Raw genomic sequence first — 16,388 nt, forward strand, 5'->3', positions numbered from 1 at the left:
CTAAGCATGTTGTGTGGACAGAGGAGAACTGGTCCAAAGTTCACTTCAGTGATGAAAGCAAGTTTAATTTATTTGGGTCCGATGGGAAACATTATGTTCGGCGACAAACTGGAGAAAGACAGAACCCAAAGTGTGTAAAGAAGTCAGTGAAAAGTGGAGGAGGAAGTGTCATGGTTTGGGGCATGTTTTCTGCAGCAGGAGTTGGGCCTCTTATACAGCTACATGGCAGAGTGAATGCAAATGTTTATCAGAACCTTCTTCAACAAAATATGGTTCCTTCGCTGTGTTCATCACCCAATTCAAATATATTAGAAAATAAGATAATTCAACTAATATTAGTCTTTATTAGGTTATATTAATTATATGAATTATTTGCAAAATATATTCTATTAAATATTAAGATTCTTCACTTTCAGATTTCTTTCTAATCCAAAACTAACCTAATCTAACCCAGTGGTGGTAAACTCTATCAGAATCACTGACTTATATTTTTAATTTATTTTTGTGCATGAATATTTATTAAATTATTCCCAATAGTCTATTTTCTTCATTTCATAGCGTTTCATTTGATTGTGTGTCTATATACGATGAAATCAGGTTTTATCCCTCACATTCTGTCATATTGCCATATGCTCAGCACTGTGAGCACCTGCAGGCCTTTTTTTTTTTTACTATATACTCTATGATGTCATTTTAGACTCCCATTTAACAGTTGTTAAGCTGTTCTCGTTCTTGAAGAATTTACACAAAACATCCAATTTGCCTTTATTTAAAATTCCCCAAAAAACGTAATGCAGTGAAGAAAAGCACAGATATACAAACATAATGCACAGAAAACCTTGGGTCAGGTTAATATTGATGCTTCTGCTAGAGATGATCTATGAGGGCAGCGTATCTATGGCTGCAGTGAAAGGAGACTTATTGGATTGTGTTAATTGTGTTTCTTGCATTTATTCTCACTGCATCTGATGCTTGTCTGCAATGTAATATGTCTGTAAGGTACTGCGTTTCTGTAGAATATTTATGGATTCTATAGCTGAGGTGTCATAATGATTCTGTTTAGAGGTGGATTGACTCAGAAAGGACTGCTAAAACTCTTTTTCTTGTTATTATTTCTCTAAGAAGTTCAGTATAGAATGTTATTCGGACCAATATCATCTGTTCAATGATCAAGATTTTTATAGAAATTTTTATTACAGATTGATTATTGATTATTTTATTGTTTATAAAATAATTTCTCTATTACAAGATAATTATGTTGATTAGATAACACAATTATTATGTTCCTTGTTTAATAATATAATTGGTTTGGTGGTGTTGTCTTTTTTTTTTTTTGCTGTCGCTTAGTCCTGGCTGTCTAAGTTTCCCAAACAGCTCTATCTACAGGCTATAGAACTTTACACTATAAATAAAAACTGATTAAGTAAAAGTTGAGGGTTTAAGTAGCAGTAGTAAAAGGACATGACCCAGCATTACACTCTCCAGAATCTGCTCACTTTTGGTTCCCTAAGCAAGGCCCTCAACCCTCAACCTTTCAGTTGTAGTAAAATAATTGTAAATCGCTCTAGATAAGAAGGTCTACCAAATGCAAAAAATTTAAATTGTGATTTCTATAATATCCTTTGACATCTAAATGTCATAGGAGTTTTCTTGGTGGCACTGTTATAATTCAAGCTATTTATTATCGATACATAGTTAAGTGTACATTGCTGGTTGATAAATGTTCGTGTGCCTTTAATTGAGGATGCATGGAACTGGCACTGAGCTTCACATAAACTGGAGCAGAGGAGGTGCTTGAACGCGCAGCTTATTCTGGCTGCTGGTCCGTTGATGTTTAAACAGATTTCAGTAAAATCAAAGAGCATAGATTTTCCAAAGCAAATGTAACACTCTTCCCTTTCACATCTTACCTAACCGGAGTGATTAAGTGACCTGAGATGCCGCTATCAGCTGTGCTGGTGCCGCTACTCTACATGTTATCTGCTTGGCACGGTAAGGCAGTGTTTCTTTCCAGGCCCCGATGCGAAAGGCATGCATCTGGGACGCGAAGAAAGACAATAATAGCTTCATTTACACCCGAACGTGCTTACAATGATACCGATACTACGCTATTTAATGTACGTAACGTAACTAACGTAATTTGCTTTTGTGTTTATACGTAAGAGACATTTTAGGGGAGAGTGGGGTCGGTTGTTACATCTCTGGTACATCGCTGATCATGAAATCGAGTGTTTGACAATTTTGTGCAAGTCTATTGGGATTGTGGGCAAAAATATGTAATATATACGTAACATATTTATTACAAATGTCAACAATGTGTTTTGGAGCTATTCTCATTTGGATTTGACAGCTAACATGCAGAGAACAAGCAATTTTATATAAATCATCCTGTATTTGTACGATTCGTATCCAATCAAAAGCTTTCTAAAAAGCATTTTCCCTCCACCCATTAAAACTCTGTGGGTATAAATTAGTAACTCATTAAATTGAAGTTGTTTTTGTACAGCGCCTTCTGAAGGTATTGAAATGACAGGGCATATATGCTTAAGACATTTAGGTTTAAAATCAAAATATGATAACAGATGATTGATTAGAATTTGAGTTTTTATATATACTTATATAATCCCTAGAAAATAAATATAAATAATTGGATTATATTGATGTTTAAAACTAGTTGTATTTTATTAAAATGCACATTTACAAGCGACAGTGGTTAAAATGTACTTCTGATCAGAAGGTCATGAATAATCCCAGCACCACCAAGCTGTCACTGCTAGACCCTTGAGCAAGGCCCTTAAACCTCTGCTGATCAGTTGTATAAATGAGTAAGTTGCTCTAGATAAGAGCATCTGGCAAATGCCATAAATGTAAATAAATCTTCAAAGAAAAGAGCACAATACTTACTATGACAAAAGAAGTATCATGGATACCTTGAATCTGTGCAAGACACAGTGAAATTTCAAGACTTCCAAGCCATTCTGGGGCAAAAAACGTACCACCCAGAATAAAATAAACTAATTTCAGTCACTGTTCATAGATCCTTCAACAGGAAAATATACATAAAAAAAACAGGAAATGGCTATAAACAAAGGACAGAACTATTCTGAATTAGCATTCTATGAACTGATCTGGACATCTGTGGAAAGAATTTAAACATACAGTCTGGAGAAGACTACATTCAAACCTGAAACAGCTGGAGCAGTTTACTCATGAAGAGTGGAAAGATTACCTGCTGCAGAAGTCTACAGAAATCACTTGCATGCATTGTTTGCAATGGTTGCATTTGGTTAAGTGTCTCATCATTTTGGTCAATGCCATGTTCGTTTGTTTAATTATTTTATATATTTTTCTGAATCAAAAATCAAATAGAAATTATTTTAGCAAATTTGTCTATGTCTGTATGTGTCAATATATTTTTAACAACTTACACCAATCAGGCATTATGGAAGTTAAGTGTTAAGTGTTAAGTGTAGGGATGATATGAAACATTATGTGCAGATACAGTAAACTGTATTAAGTTCCTGTCTTGTGTTCTTTGCGAATGAATAACTTCTTATATCACAAAATGGTGACTAGGATTAAGCATTGCAAAGATGGCTACTGCTAATGGGATTTTCCTGGGTTTTTTCCTGCCTTGCTCTGGTGAGCCTTCTATGCCGTTCAGCAAAAGGCTGTGGATCTATGAAAATTATTTAAGAGTCATTAATGCTACAGAGGATGATTGGATTGATGAAAGGCAGAGAGCATTGAAAGATGGATACATTACAGGATTCATTAAAAGCCTACTTTGTGCCGAAGCTGACATGGTAGCTAAACACCACACCTTTCATAAATGCTGTCAGGCACATCAAAAAGAGTTAAGCACATTAATGTGGCTCCTTTCGGTTAGTTGGTAGAGAATGTGCTTAGCCCAAGAATATGTGAGAGATTGTGAGGTTGTCATGATAGAAAGCTGTCATGATAGAAAGCTGTTGAATCTGCTGTCGATCAGGCTAAATCCATTTTAAATCCTGTTTGATAACAGTGTTTTTTAGTCACCAAAAGTTACTGAACTGTACATGAAATATTCAGCTCATATCCTTAGCAGTACACTACTACTGAATCTACTTCAGACTCACAGACTTCTGTGATGGATTTAGTGGTTGACACTGGGTCCTCAGTACCTAACCTGCCTCACAGCACTTATGTACACTGTTTTAGTAACATAATGCTTTCGCAGCCCAAACCCAGACATGTTGCATATTCGAAAGCTCAAATTCCTGTTGTTGGGTGTTTGTCAGCAAAGGTTTCCCTACTTGACCACTCAGAATCTGCAATATTCTTAATTCTTCCAGGAACACCGCTAATGGGGAGAGATCTAATGCTTCCAGTACATGTGAGGATTGAACACATGTCCTAAGGCCATTACTGTACCTGCTTTATCTGTGGCACTTACGCTTTTGTCATGTTCCTTACGGACTGGCTTCAGTACAAACAGCTTTTCAGAAGATCATAACTTAACAGGGGTTGAAAATTACCTTTTGCCACGCTTGTAGCTTTAGAGCATGCATGCCTTCAAGGTGCAAATTAATTTATCTATTCAAAATAGACTGTAAAAAAAGAGAAGTAAAAGCAGCAGTTACAGTAGCAAACAGTGCTTCTGTTGCATTATTTGAGTCTTATACAGACAGTTGGCTATGTGGAACAAGGAGATACTGAGCAACTCATAAAATAGCTCAACACCTGGGATCATCATAGATCCAACACCAACTCCTCCATGTCAGAGCCTTTAAACGTTCAAAGAAGTCCAACGTCCAAACTGTACATGAAATGGGATCCAAAGGGTGCTGGTACCTCTCTAGTTAGTTTGGAATGTTTGCAGGGTCTGCATCTACTCTTTGAAGGTCTGTAATCATGAGGTAAGACACAACTGGAGCTGGCGCAACCTCAAATTGCCTCGGGTGAAGAACGAGAAGCAGTGGAGAGAAATTAGGAATTAGCATTGGTGTTGTTCATAATATTAACAAGCACAGGTTGATAATGTACATTTGATCAGAAGTACTGGAGCACAAAGGTATGATATGTGATATGTGCTATGTGTAGGACTTGCTACAAACGTACGTCTTTAATCTGCACTTAAACTGGGCGAGTGTGCCCCGAACACTGTCAGGAAGACTATTTCAAAGTTTAGTAGCTAAATGTGAGAATGCTCTACTGCATTTAGTGGACTTTGCAATTCTAGGGCCTGCTAAAAGTCCAGAGATTTGAGATCTCAAAGAGTGTGACGGATTGTAGTGTGTTAGAAGACTAGATAGATACATGGGAGCTGAACCATTTAGAGCTTTGTAAGTAAGTAGCAATAGTTTGTAGTCAGTTTGAAACAGGTAGCCAGAGTATAAGTGAACTGCTGCATCCTGGACTAACTGTAGCTTGTTCATTAATGATGCGGGACAACCACCCAGTAATGCATTACAACTACAATTATAATAGAAAGTTATGCGTCATTCAATCTTTAAATTCTTTACCACACTCAGTTAACCGAGCCAAATGTGATGTTTCTTCTGGTTTTGATGAGATATACAGCTGGGTATCATCAATATAACAGTGGAGGCTAATGCCATGCCTTCTAATAATATTTTTAAGGGAAGCGTGTATATTGTGAAAAGTACAGGTCCTATAACTGAACCTTGTGGCACCCCATAATTTACTTGCATTAGTCTGGAAAGTTCTCCATTTAAATCTACAAAATGGTAATGATCAGACATGTATGATTTAAACCAACTCAATGCCTGACCCTGAATGCCTATGTAATTCTGTAAGCGATCTAGGAGAAAGTCATGATCTATAGTGTCGAATGCAGAACTAAGATTTAGTTAAACTGACATAGAGATGTAGCTTGGTCTGAAGCTAAAAACAGGTCATTTGTGATTTTAACTAGCACAGTTTCTGTGCTATGATGGGGCCTGAAACCTGACTGAAACTCTTTAAAAATATTGTTTTCTTGTAAAAAGGAACTGGACAGATACTTTTCTAAAATCTTAGACATAAACAGAAGGTTTGAAATGGGTCTGTAATTTGATAGTTGATTTGGATCCAATGTTTCTTAACGAGGGCTTAATAACTGCAAACTTGAGGGGTTTGGGGATGTGACCTAAAGATAGTGAGGAGTTGATAATACTGAGAAGAGGCTCACCAGCTGTAAGTGGTACAAGTAGTAGAAGAAGTAAACACTTCTTCCAGTAATTAAGTTGGAATGGGATCTAACAGACATGTTGATTTGACTTTGGTGATAAGATAACATTCAGTAGCTCTTCCTGTCCTATACTTGTAAAGCATTGTAATTGTAATTGTGTAAAAGTGTCAAAGGACACTTCAACCAATAAACAAGTTACTACACTATCGCGGGTGTTTTTGGAACGTAATCAAACAACTATATATATTTATATATGTATACTCACTCTATATCGGAAATACGATTTGTATTGCACTGAAATATGATTTGTAGTGCGTTCTAGGGTTGTACGATATGTATTGTGTATGATAATATCGTAATTGTTGTTTTAACAATCCGTGATCTGATGGTATCGAGTATATCACAAAACCCAAACAAAAGACACACACAGAGTGAACACACATTGGGGAGAAAATGTGTACATTTATATCTGTGTCACTGCTGTCAACTGACCACCACACAGAATATGATGAATATACAACATTTTAGTCAGCTGTCCATGGTAGTCTTTAAGGTACCAGCACAATAACACATTCAGGAAAATATAACCTAATTATGGTTATCGATAAAATCTCTCTATATATAAAATTATATAGATATATAGATAAAATTGTTTGACAATATCACACACCCCAAGTGCATTGTGATTTTGTTTTTCGTATTTGCGAAATTGCTGCCACCTCCAGCCATCACTAACGCTACTGATATTGATTCTTTTATGTTTTATGTCCAGCTTCAAAAATGTACCTTAAAAGGACAAAATCCTGAGAATTCCACATATCGAGGGAGTGAATAAATGAAGGATGGGAGGAATAAAGACAAAAAGATGTAAATAAAATAAGTGCCGTTGAAATGAATTTGCGTTAATGGGTTATTAACGTGGTAATTAATGATGAAAATGAAACTTTGATATATTTTAGTCAATGTACAATTGGCATAGCAGTACAGATTTAATGTCCTATATAAATAACACAATGTACCGCCATTGTTGTCTAAATAATTGGCAAAAACAGTGAGTACACCCTAAGTGTACATGTTGAAACTGTGTCCAAAGTGTCAATATTTTGTTTGAGCACCAGTGTTATTTAGCACTGCCTTAATCCTCCTGGGCATGGAATTCACCAGAGCTGCACGGGATGTTGCTGGGATCCTCTGGATGTTAGACACATGGTACTCACCAGGGTGTCACCACACATGTTGGACACCATCTGAGCCAAACAAGTTTTTCTTAGTCTCATCAGACCTCAGGACATGGTTCCAGTAATTTATTATCTTGGAGAGGTTGTATTCAGCAAACTGTTTCCAGAGTTTAGGAGTAATTTGTGATAGCAAGAGAGGTATCTGCAAGAGTGAAAGGGAAGGTTTTTAGGACTTTGGTGAGACGTGCTACAGTGGGGCAAATGAGTATTTGATACATTGCCGATTTTTCAAGTTTTCTCACTTACAAAGAACAGAGAGATCTGTAATTCTAATCGTAGGTACACCTCAACTGTGAAAGACAGAATCTAAAATTTTTTTTTTTTAGAAAATGTCATTGTATGATTTTTTTAATAATTAATTTCCATTTTATTGCATGAAAAAGTATTTAATACAATAGAAAAATAGAACTTAATATTTGGTACAGAAACCTTTGTTTACAATTACAGAGGTCAGGCGTCTCCTGTAGTTCTTGACGAGGTTTGCACACACTGCAGAGGGATTTTGGCCCACTCCTCTATACAGGTCTTCTCCAGATCTTTCAGGTCACTGGGCAACATGGAGTTTCAGCTCCCTCCATAAATTTCCTATTGGGTTCAGTTATGGAGACTGGCTAGGCTACTCCAGGACCTTGAATTGCTTCTTACGGAGCCACTCCTTAGTTGCCCCGGCTGTGTGTTTGAGGTCATTGTCATGCTGGAAGACCCAGCCATGAACCATTTTCAGTGATCTTACTGAGGAAAGGAGGTTGTTGCCCAAAATCACGCGGTACATCGCCCCATTCTTCCTCCCCCTTATACGGTGCAGTCACCCTCCCTCTTTGCAGAAAAGCACCCCAAAACATGATGTTTGGATGGTGTTCTTGGGCTTGTACTCAACCTTCTTCTTTCTCCAAACATGGCAAGTGGAGTTTATACAAAAAAGATCTGATTTGGTCTCATCTGACCACATGACCTTTTCCCATGGCAAACTTCAGATGGGCCTGGACATGTGCTGGCTTGAGCAGGGGGAGCTTGCATGCGCTGCAGGATTTTAATCCATGATGGTGTAGTGTGTTACTAATGGTAACCGTTGAGATTGAGGTCCCAGATCATTGACCAGGTCCTCCAGTGTAGTTCTAGGCTTATCCCTCACCTTTCTCAGGATCATTGATACTCCACGTGAGATCTTGCATGGAGCCCCAGTCTGAATGAGATTGACAGTCATCTTGAATTTCTACCATTTTCTAATAATTGTGCCAACAGTTGCCTTCTCACCAAGCTGTTTGCCTATTGTCCTGTACCCCATCCCAGCCTTGTGCAGGCTTGTGCATTTTTGTCCCTAGTGTCCTTAACAGCTCTTTGGTCTTGCCCATAGTGGAGCTTGCCCATAGTGGAGTCTAACAGGTGCAATTAATACAGTTAATGAGTGGAGGATAGGAGGTCTTCTCACAAACAGAGTTCTTGCTGGTTGGTAGGTAATCAAATACTTATTTAAAGCAATAAAATGGAAATTAATTATAAAAAAAAAAACATACAATGTGATTTTCTGGATTTATTTTTAGATTCTGTCTCTCACAGTTGAGGTGAAAATTACAGATCTCTCCGCTCTTTGTAAGTGGGAAAACTTGAAAGATCGGCAGTGTATCTATTTTCTGGGAGTGATGAGGATGGGCAGGATTAGAGATACGTTTATTGGAGGGAATGTGCAAGTAGGACGTTTTGGAGACAAGGTTAGGGAGGCAGGATTAAGATGGTTTGGTCATCCTAAAACCATCCCCTGCTCAGTTGTAAGTCGCTCTGGATAAGGGCGTCTGCCAAATGCAGCAAATGTAAATGACTAAGAATACCCAATACCAAGTTTTTTTAAGTGAAGTGCTAATTGCTTTGCTTTGCTTTGTTTTGTTCAGCTAATGCCAATGAGGACTGCCTGTGGTACGTGGACAGAAATGGGACGTGGCACAATGGCTTTGACTGCCCACTCATCACTTTCTGCTGTGGAAACTGCCACCATCGATACTGCTGTCCGGATAGAATGAAGATGATCACAGAAAGTGGACAGAAACGCTGCATGCTCTTTCATCTCAGGTAGAGAAAGTATTATGGTTTTACATATTAGGACATAAAACTCATCTGGTTCTTAGCAGGTCATAAAATGTCTGTAAATATTTAGTTCATTACATACATTATTTATGTTTTATTTTATTATTTATGACCCCGCTCTCACCGCTGCGACCCGGGTTCGATTCCCGGTCAGGGAACCATCCCCAGCCACTGTCAGTGCCGGTCCCAAGCCCGGATAAATTGGGGAGGGTTGCGTTAGGAAGGGCATCCAGCGTAAAACATGTGCCAAATCAAAACATGCGGAGGATCCGCTGTGGCGACCCCTAACGGGAGAAGCCGAAAGAAAGAAAGAAAGAAAGAAAGAAAGAAAGAAAGAAAGAAACATACATTATTTATGTTTATAACCTCGAAGTGCAAATCACATTAACCTATATTTTATTTATAAATGAACATAAAATGCTACATGTTAACATCATTTTAAGGAAAAATAAGGACATTTTGAATTTAATCGCTGCAGCATGTCTTAAAAAAAATTGGGACCGGGCATGTTTTCCACTGTGTAGTGTCCCTTTTACATCTGGGAACTATGGAGACCGCAGTTTTGGGAGAAGAATGTTGTCCTATTCATGTCTGATACAGTGGGGCTTCTTTTTCAAGTATGTCATTCCATGATATGCCAAATGTTTTCAATTGGTCAATGCTCTGGACTGCAAGCAGGCCAGTTGAGCATTCAGACTCTTCTACTAGGAAGCATTGCTGTTTTAATAGATTTTAGCATTGTCTTGCAGAAATATGCAAAGCCTTCCCATAGTGTTGTCTAGATGAAAGCATATGTTGCTCTAAAACCTTCATTTATAGAGCTTTTACTAATAGAAAAATGATTTCTGGAGGCGATGTTGCAGCCTGATACTACAATCATAGAAATTATTTTTTTTCTTATTAATCAGCACTCAGTTCCCTATAATGACAAAGTTAAAACATAATTCAAGAAATATCTGTAAATTTATTAAAAAGAAAAACACTGAAATATCACATGAACAAAAGAAAAGTTTATCTCAGGTGCTTGATCATTATTTTGATCATTGCTGAGGTGTTTCTACACCTTGATTAAAGTCCACCTGTGATAAGTTAAATTAATTGGACATAATTTAGAAAGGCACATACCTCTCTATACAGGGCTTACAGCTGACTGAGATTCAAGAGCAAAAACCAAGCCATGAAGTCAAAGGAACTGCCTGCAGAACTCAGAGACAGGATTGTTGCATCAAATGTGGGGAAGCTAACACAATAATTCCTTCTGTAATGAAGATTCCCAAAATTCTCAAAAGGAACTGGCAACTGGTCAGGGTTGAGGAAACGCTAAATGGAGCAAAGTACAGAGCTATTCTCAATAAAAAAAATTCTATAGATTTGCTAAGAAGAATGGGAGAAAATACCACAATCCAGGTGTGCAAAGCATGTTGCATCATGGCTGTAATTGTTGTCAAAAGTGCTTCAGCTAAGTACTGCGTAAAGGGTCTGAATACTTATGCATGTTATATTTCAGTGTTGTTGTTTTTTTTTTAAATACAGACATTTCTAGAATTCTGTTTTCACCTTGTCAATATGGGTTCTGAGTGTATAGTAATCAAAAGAAATTAAGTTTGAACGATTGCAGTATCAGGCTGCAACATACAATACAACTGTGCGACAGTGAATTTTAACAATCGATAGGTTGGATCGTACTTGCTTATAACTGATTAATAAACTGATTAATTTTTTAACTGAATACTGGATTATAAACATTATTGTCAAAATAACTGCCAACAAAAGTGAGTACACCATAAGTAAGCATGTCAAAACAGTGTCCAAAGTGTCAACTTTTGTGTGCGTTCCATTGTTATCTAGCACTGACTTAATCCTCCTGGGCATAGAATTGACCAGAGCTGAACAGGTTGCTGCTGGCATCCTCATCATTTCCTCCATAATGACATCACAGAGCTGCTGGATGTTAGATACATGCCACTTCTCCACCTTTCACTTGAGGATGCCCCACAGGTGCTCAATAGGGTTTAGGTCTGGAGACATATTTGGCCACTCCATCACCTTCACCCTCAGCAAGCCAGTTGTCATCTTGGTGGTGTGTTTGGGTTTTCATGTTGGGAAACTGCCATTCGGCTCAGTTTCTGAAGGGAGGGTATCATGTTCTGCTTCAGAATGTCACAGTACATGTTGGAATGGTGAAGAGTACCAGGAAAATTGTGTCTTGCCTACAGTCAAGAATGGTGGTGGTCACATCATGGTCTGAACCTGCATGAGTGCTGCTGGTACAGGGGCGCTGTGGTTTATTGTGGAAAACATCCACAATAAACCACAGCTCCCCTGTACCAGCAGCACAAGCGGCTTCTTTCTGGGATGACGGCCATGCAAACCGACTTGTTGCAGGGTGTGGCATATGAGTGGAACCCGTCTTGGAAAACCTCTGTATGACCCTGGCCACTGTACGGTAACTCAGTTTCAGGGTGTTACTGATCTTATAGCCTAGGCCAGCTTTGTGGAAAGCAACAATTCTAATTCTGAAATCCTCAGAGTTCTTTGCCATGAGGTGTCATGTTAAACATCCACTGGTCAGTATGAGAGAATTGTACTCAAAGCACCAAATGTTAACTGCTCTAATACAAGATACACAAATTTGTATGGTCCTGTCAAGCAGACAAAAACATGAACATGAACAGGATAGGTGGCTTTGCATGGTTACACGGTGTACAGCTGTTAACTCTTAGGGTTTGCTCACTTTTATTGCTAGCTATTTTGACAATAATAGCTGTATGTTAAGTTAAATTAAGAGGAACAATTTAATCTGTACTGCTATACAGAGTGCACATTGACTACTTAAAAATATATAAGAAATTCATCTATATTGTATTGTCTTTTGAGAAGATATACCAAAATAGTTGCTGAAATGTGAGGGGCGTAAACACTTTTGTGAGATATATTATTAATTAATTAGTTTATTTTAGTAATTCAATACAAAAAAAGTTAAACTAGTATATTATATAGATTCATCACACACAGACTGATATATTTATTCCTTTTAATTTTGATGATTATGGCTTACCGCTAATTAAAAATCCCAAAATTCAGTATCTCAGAAAATTTGAAAATTGTAAAAAACTTCAATATTGGAGTCTCGTTGTGTCATATTCTAATTAGCTAATTTAATCAAAACACCTGCGAAGGTTTTCTGAGCCTTTAAAAGGTGTCTCAGCCTGGTTCAGGCTACACAATCATGGGGGAAAACTGCTGAATGTACAGTTGTCCAGGAGACTATCAATGATACCCTGCACATGGAGCTATACTATATATACTATTTACTATATATCTACTATATATATATATTTATTTGATTAAGTAAAATTACAGTAAATGTCACATAATTGTTCTGTTCTTTAGTCCCTCCACTATAGCAGGTATTGCTTCATCCATCCTACTATTTGTGGCTGCCATTGCCACCATGGTCTGTTGCTTTATGTGCTCTTGCTGCTACCTGTATCAACGGCATAGGCAACATGGCAGGATCTCTTATGATTGTAAGTACATTTAAATGTACACTTATTATACACAACAGAGTAATTATATTTAGTGCAGATATTGGAGGGATATTTTGGAGTACAACACACAGTTTCCAAGATATAAAAGAACCTTGTACATAGTATACAAATATTTTGTATGTTGTCTGTTTTTTATATTAGCACATCCTCCTACATTTTTTGGTCTGCTGAGAATAAGAAAATCACGAATTCTACATTTTGCATTCATAGCCCAGCAGATTCCTATGGCCAGCTACCCTGTGGGACCAATGTATGATGCTTATGGTAAACCTATTGGAAGTTTTGAGTACCCTGGATATGCAATGGCATCTCAGTATCCAGGTTTGCCTCAGCAGTGTCCCAGCTTCCCTCAGGTGCCATACCCACCAGGTCTTCCTCCCAATCCAGGGCCCAGCCAAGGAGGTAAGGGACCAATGGTGAAAAATAAATGTAAATTATTTTGATAATTGCATTTTTTGAAGTGAATAGATCAAATATTTTTAACAGATTCAAATGAACATAGGAAGAGAACATGTTCGTTGTTTTGATCCTTTTTTTTTTTTTTTTTTGCTGACTCCACTGCATGCCTCCTCCTTTATTAGTATTAACTGTGGTAGTGACTTTGTGGCTGAATGAGCACAAATCTCCATAAACACTCTCCAAAATTTACTGGAACATGAGTTGAGCTTATTATAACAGCAAATGGGGACTAAATGCGTAATAAGTTGTTGAAAAAAAGCATATATGGATATAATGGTCAGGTGTCCACAAACCTTTATCCCTATAGTATATTTGGTGCTGTGTAAATACTTTTCCTAACATTTTTATTTACATGTTTCAGCACCTCCACCATATTCTGCTTCATAGCATCCAGAACACTGGCCACTGAGAGATCCTCCAGGAATGGGAGCATAAAATGTGTTTGTGGTATGGGGCCCTGTTCTTGAGAAATGATTTGCATCACTTTATAAAATCATATTTATTGTATTTATTTCTCAAATGATCTTTAGGGTGAAGCATGAATGGTCTGGTTTTGCCTGTTATTGTTTGCCTGAAGTATAGAGATGTTTCATGTTACTGACTGGTGAAACTGGATTCAGTTAAAATCATTCAAGCTAACTGTCTGTATATATTATAACAATGGTACATTACCATTTAAAAATGTATTGGAGTTAGCAAAAGAATTAACAGACAGATTCAGGGTTTGGTTCAAGCTATGTGTCTTATTTTATATTTGTTTTGTTATTATTTACTAATAATGTGTTGTAAATTACATGCAACTTTTTTTCATGGAACTCAAAATTTAACAGAGTATATGTACTACCCTATATAACATACTTTCCAGAATATAGTACGTAAAAGGTCTAAACCAGGGGTGTCCAATCTTTTCCACAAAGGGGCAGTGTCATTCGAACCAATCAAGGGTCACACCTGATAGTCTTTGAAAATGAAAATCATTAGAATTAAACAGGTAGAATTCGATGTAGACTTGCTTGGTTTGAATGAAAACCTGCTCTCACACTGGCCCTTTGTGGAAAAGATTGGACATCCCTGGTCTAATCATTAATGCCACCACATAAGCTTTTTTGTGATAATGTAATAGTGTATATTTTGAAGGTCACAGGTATGTAATAATTGAATAACAGAAAAATAGCCATTTAATTCCTGGAATGATATAAAATGTTACTTAGGATAAGTTCTGATGAGAGCTCTCATCTGAAAATCTGAATTACTAAAATGTAACTATTACATAACTGAATTTTTACAATAAAATAGTTGGTCTTTTACCTCTCGCTTTATGATTATTCTATCATTCTTGTATCAAATCTCAAGGTTTCTTGCTCATTCTGTTTCAGGGAGGTTTTTCATGCGACATGCGCCACTGGATTGCTCATTAGGATTAATAGATTTAGGGATACATTTATGATTTTTATATTTTCAATTTATTTATTCCTGTAACACTGCTTTGTGATCAAGATAATTGTGTAAAGCACTATACAAATAACACTGAATTTAACTGAACCCATGCAACACAATTTAAAACCAATATCACTGGATGTTATGGATAGGTTGTTTTCAAAATTTCTTTGTCTTGTTTGTTTGCATTTAGGTCTGAGCATATTATTATAAAACACTTTTAAAGATCAAGTTTTTCAGTAAAGTTTACTTAGTGTGTGCATGCACTCACTGAACTTATACTTAGATATTAGAGGTGTTAATGATTTAAATGGTAATGCTAATGTTTATATCAGGTGCACATTTTACAGTGTTCATGCCAACTTTCATGCCAGTATTTTTGTCAGAGTTCTAAAGACAATTTCCCAAATTACACCATATTCATACCAACCTGCTTCAATGGATAGCACAAAATATGTGAAAGGCTCTAACAAAATATGTAATTTGAGTACACTGGCCACACAATACATAGGTGGAACTCCTACCTGGTGGTTTTCCATTACTGAGATAAGAGAGTTGACCATAGAGAACACAAGATCTTTATATGTGGATGAATCAACTGGGATATTTTGCTGGGATTAAGCTTCAGCTGTTGAGCTGCCATCCACAATGAGATATTTGCCAGATATGCCAAGATCTGAACAGAAATAAAGAGTCTGTAAATAAAGAGGGGAAAAAAAATTGTTGAATATTATTTGCATAGTAATGGTGTGAAACTCGTGTGTGTATATGACTTAATGTGTATGTACACTATTGCATGTACAGTACTGTAATTTCTAATCAACATCACATTTAGTTTTCTTTGACAGTGCATATTGTAAAATATCTTATGAAATGTCTAATATAAACCTGGTAGTCTTCAGGAGAAATGTCTCCACATCACACATTCATTTAGTAAAGAAAACTGGTGATCTGGTAAACCTAAACCTTCCACCTCCACACAGAAAAAAACTCATTGTTGTGTTTTAGGCAAGGCATGTGTGGAGGCAGGAATAGTACTGACATCCTGGATGTACAGCAAACCAGTCTTTGACTGCAGCAGATTGGTGGAATTTTACATTAAGATAAGATATACCTTTATTCGTCCCACAGTGGGGAAATTTATTAATTATCCCAAAACAGCAACAAAGGTATTGGAGTTACTTGCTCTCTGCTGTCTTTCATTTTTTTCTTCCTTGCATTCCACGGTGCATGAAATTCAGAGAAAGAATTGCCCTTTATAGTGAAAGCCAGAGTATCCACACCACCAAGTTGTGTGCCAGAACTGGGCCATGTAAAAGATGTTACCAGGTTGCAAGAATGTTCTGGGTACAATGTCTATAGATATGACACGGTATTATTTATTTGATATTTTACCTTTTATCCTAATTTATGTCCAGCACAATTTTAGAGTAAATATGATATTTTCCTCAC

At 37.0% G+C, this 16,388-nt stretch overlaps 1 protein-coding gene across 1 annotated transcript; it reads left to right on the plus strand.

Annotated features, from left to right (window-relative positions):
* The first annotated feature begins 1,760 nt into the window (after nt 1-1,760).
* Nucleotides 1,761-14,806, plus strand: shisa4 (shisa family member 4). The gene is made up of 5 exons (XM_046875210.1): nt 1,761-1,992; nt 9,297-9,474; nt 12,883-13,019; nt 13,251-13,442; nt 13,861-14,806. The coding sequence occupies exons 1-5, from the start codon at nt 1,938-1,940 to the stop codon at nt 13,884-13,886; spliced, it is 588 nt and encodes a 195-aa protein (XP_046731166.1). The 5' UTR covers nt 1,761-1,937; the 3' UTR covers nt 13,887-14,806.
* Nucleotides 14,807-16,388: the final 1,582 nt, after the last annotated feature.

This window comes from Silurus meridionalis, chromosome 19 (genome assembly GCF_014805685.1).
Source record: "Silurus meridionalis isolate SWU-2019-XX chromosome 19, ASM1480568v1, whole genome shotgun sequence".
In the NCBI taxonomy this organism is placed as follows: Eukaryota; Metazoa; Chordata; class Actinopteri; order Siluriformes; family Siluridae; genus Silurus; species Silurus meridionalis.

Coding starts and splice junctions, on each gene's coding strand:
- shisa4 (XM_046875210.1), top strand. CDS start 1,938: ATGCCGCTATCAGCTGTGCTGGTGCCGCTACTCTACATGTTATCTGCT. Junction 9,475..12,882: donor TGCATGCTCTTTCATCTCAG/GTAGAGAAAGTA, acceptor TCTGTTCTTTAG/TCCCTCCACTATAGCAGGTA. Junction 13,443..13,860: donor TCCAGGGCCCAGCCAAGGAG/GTAAGGGACCAA, acceptor TACATGTTTCAG/CACCTCCACCATATTCTGCT.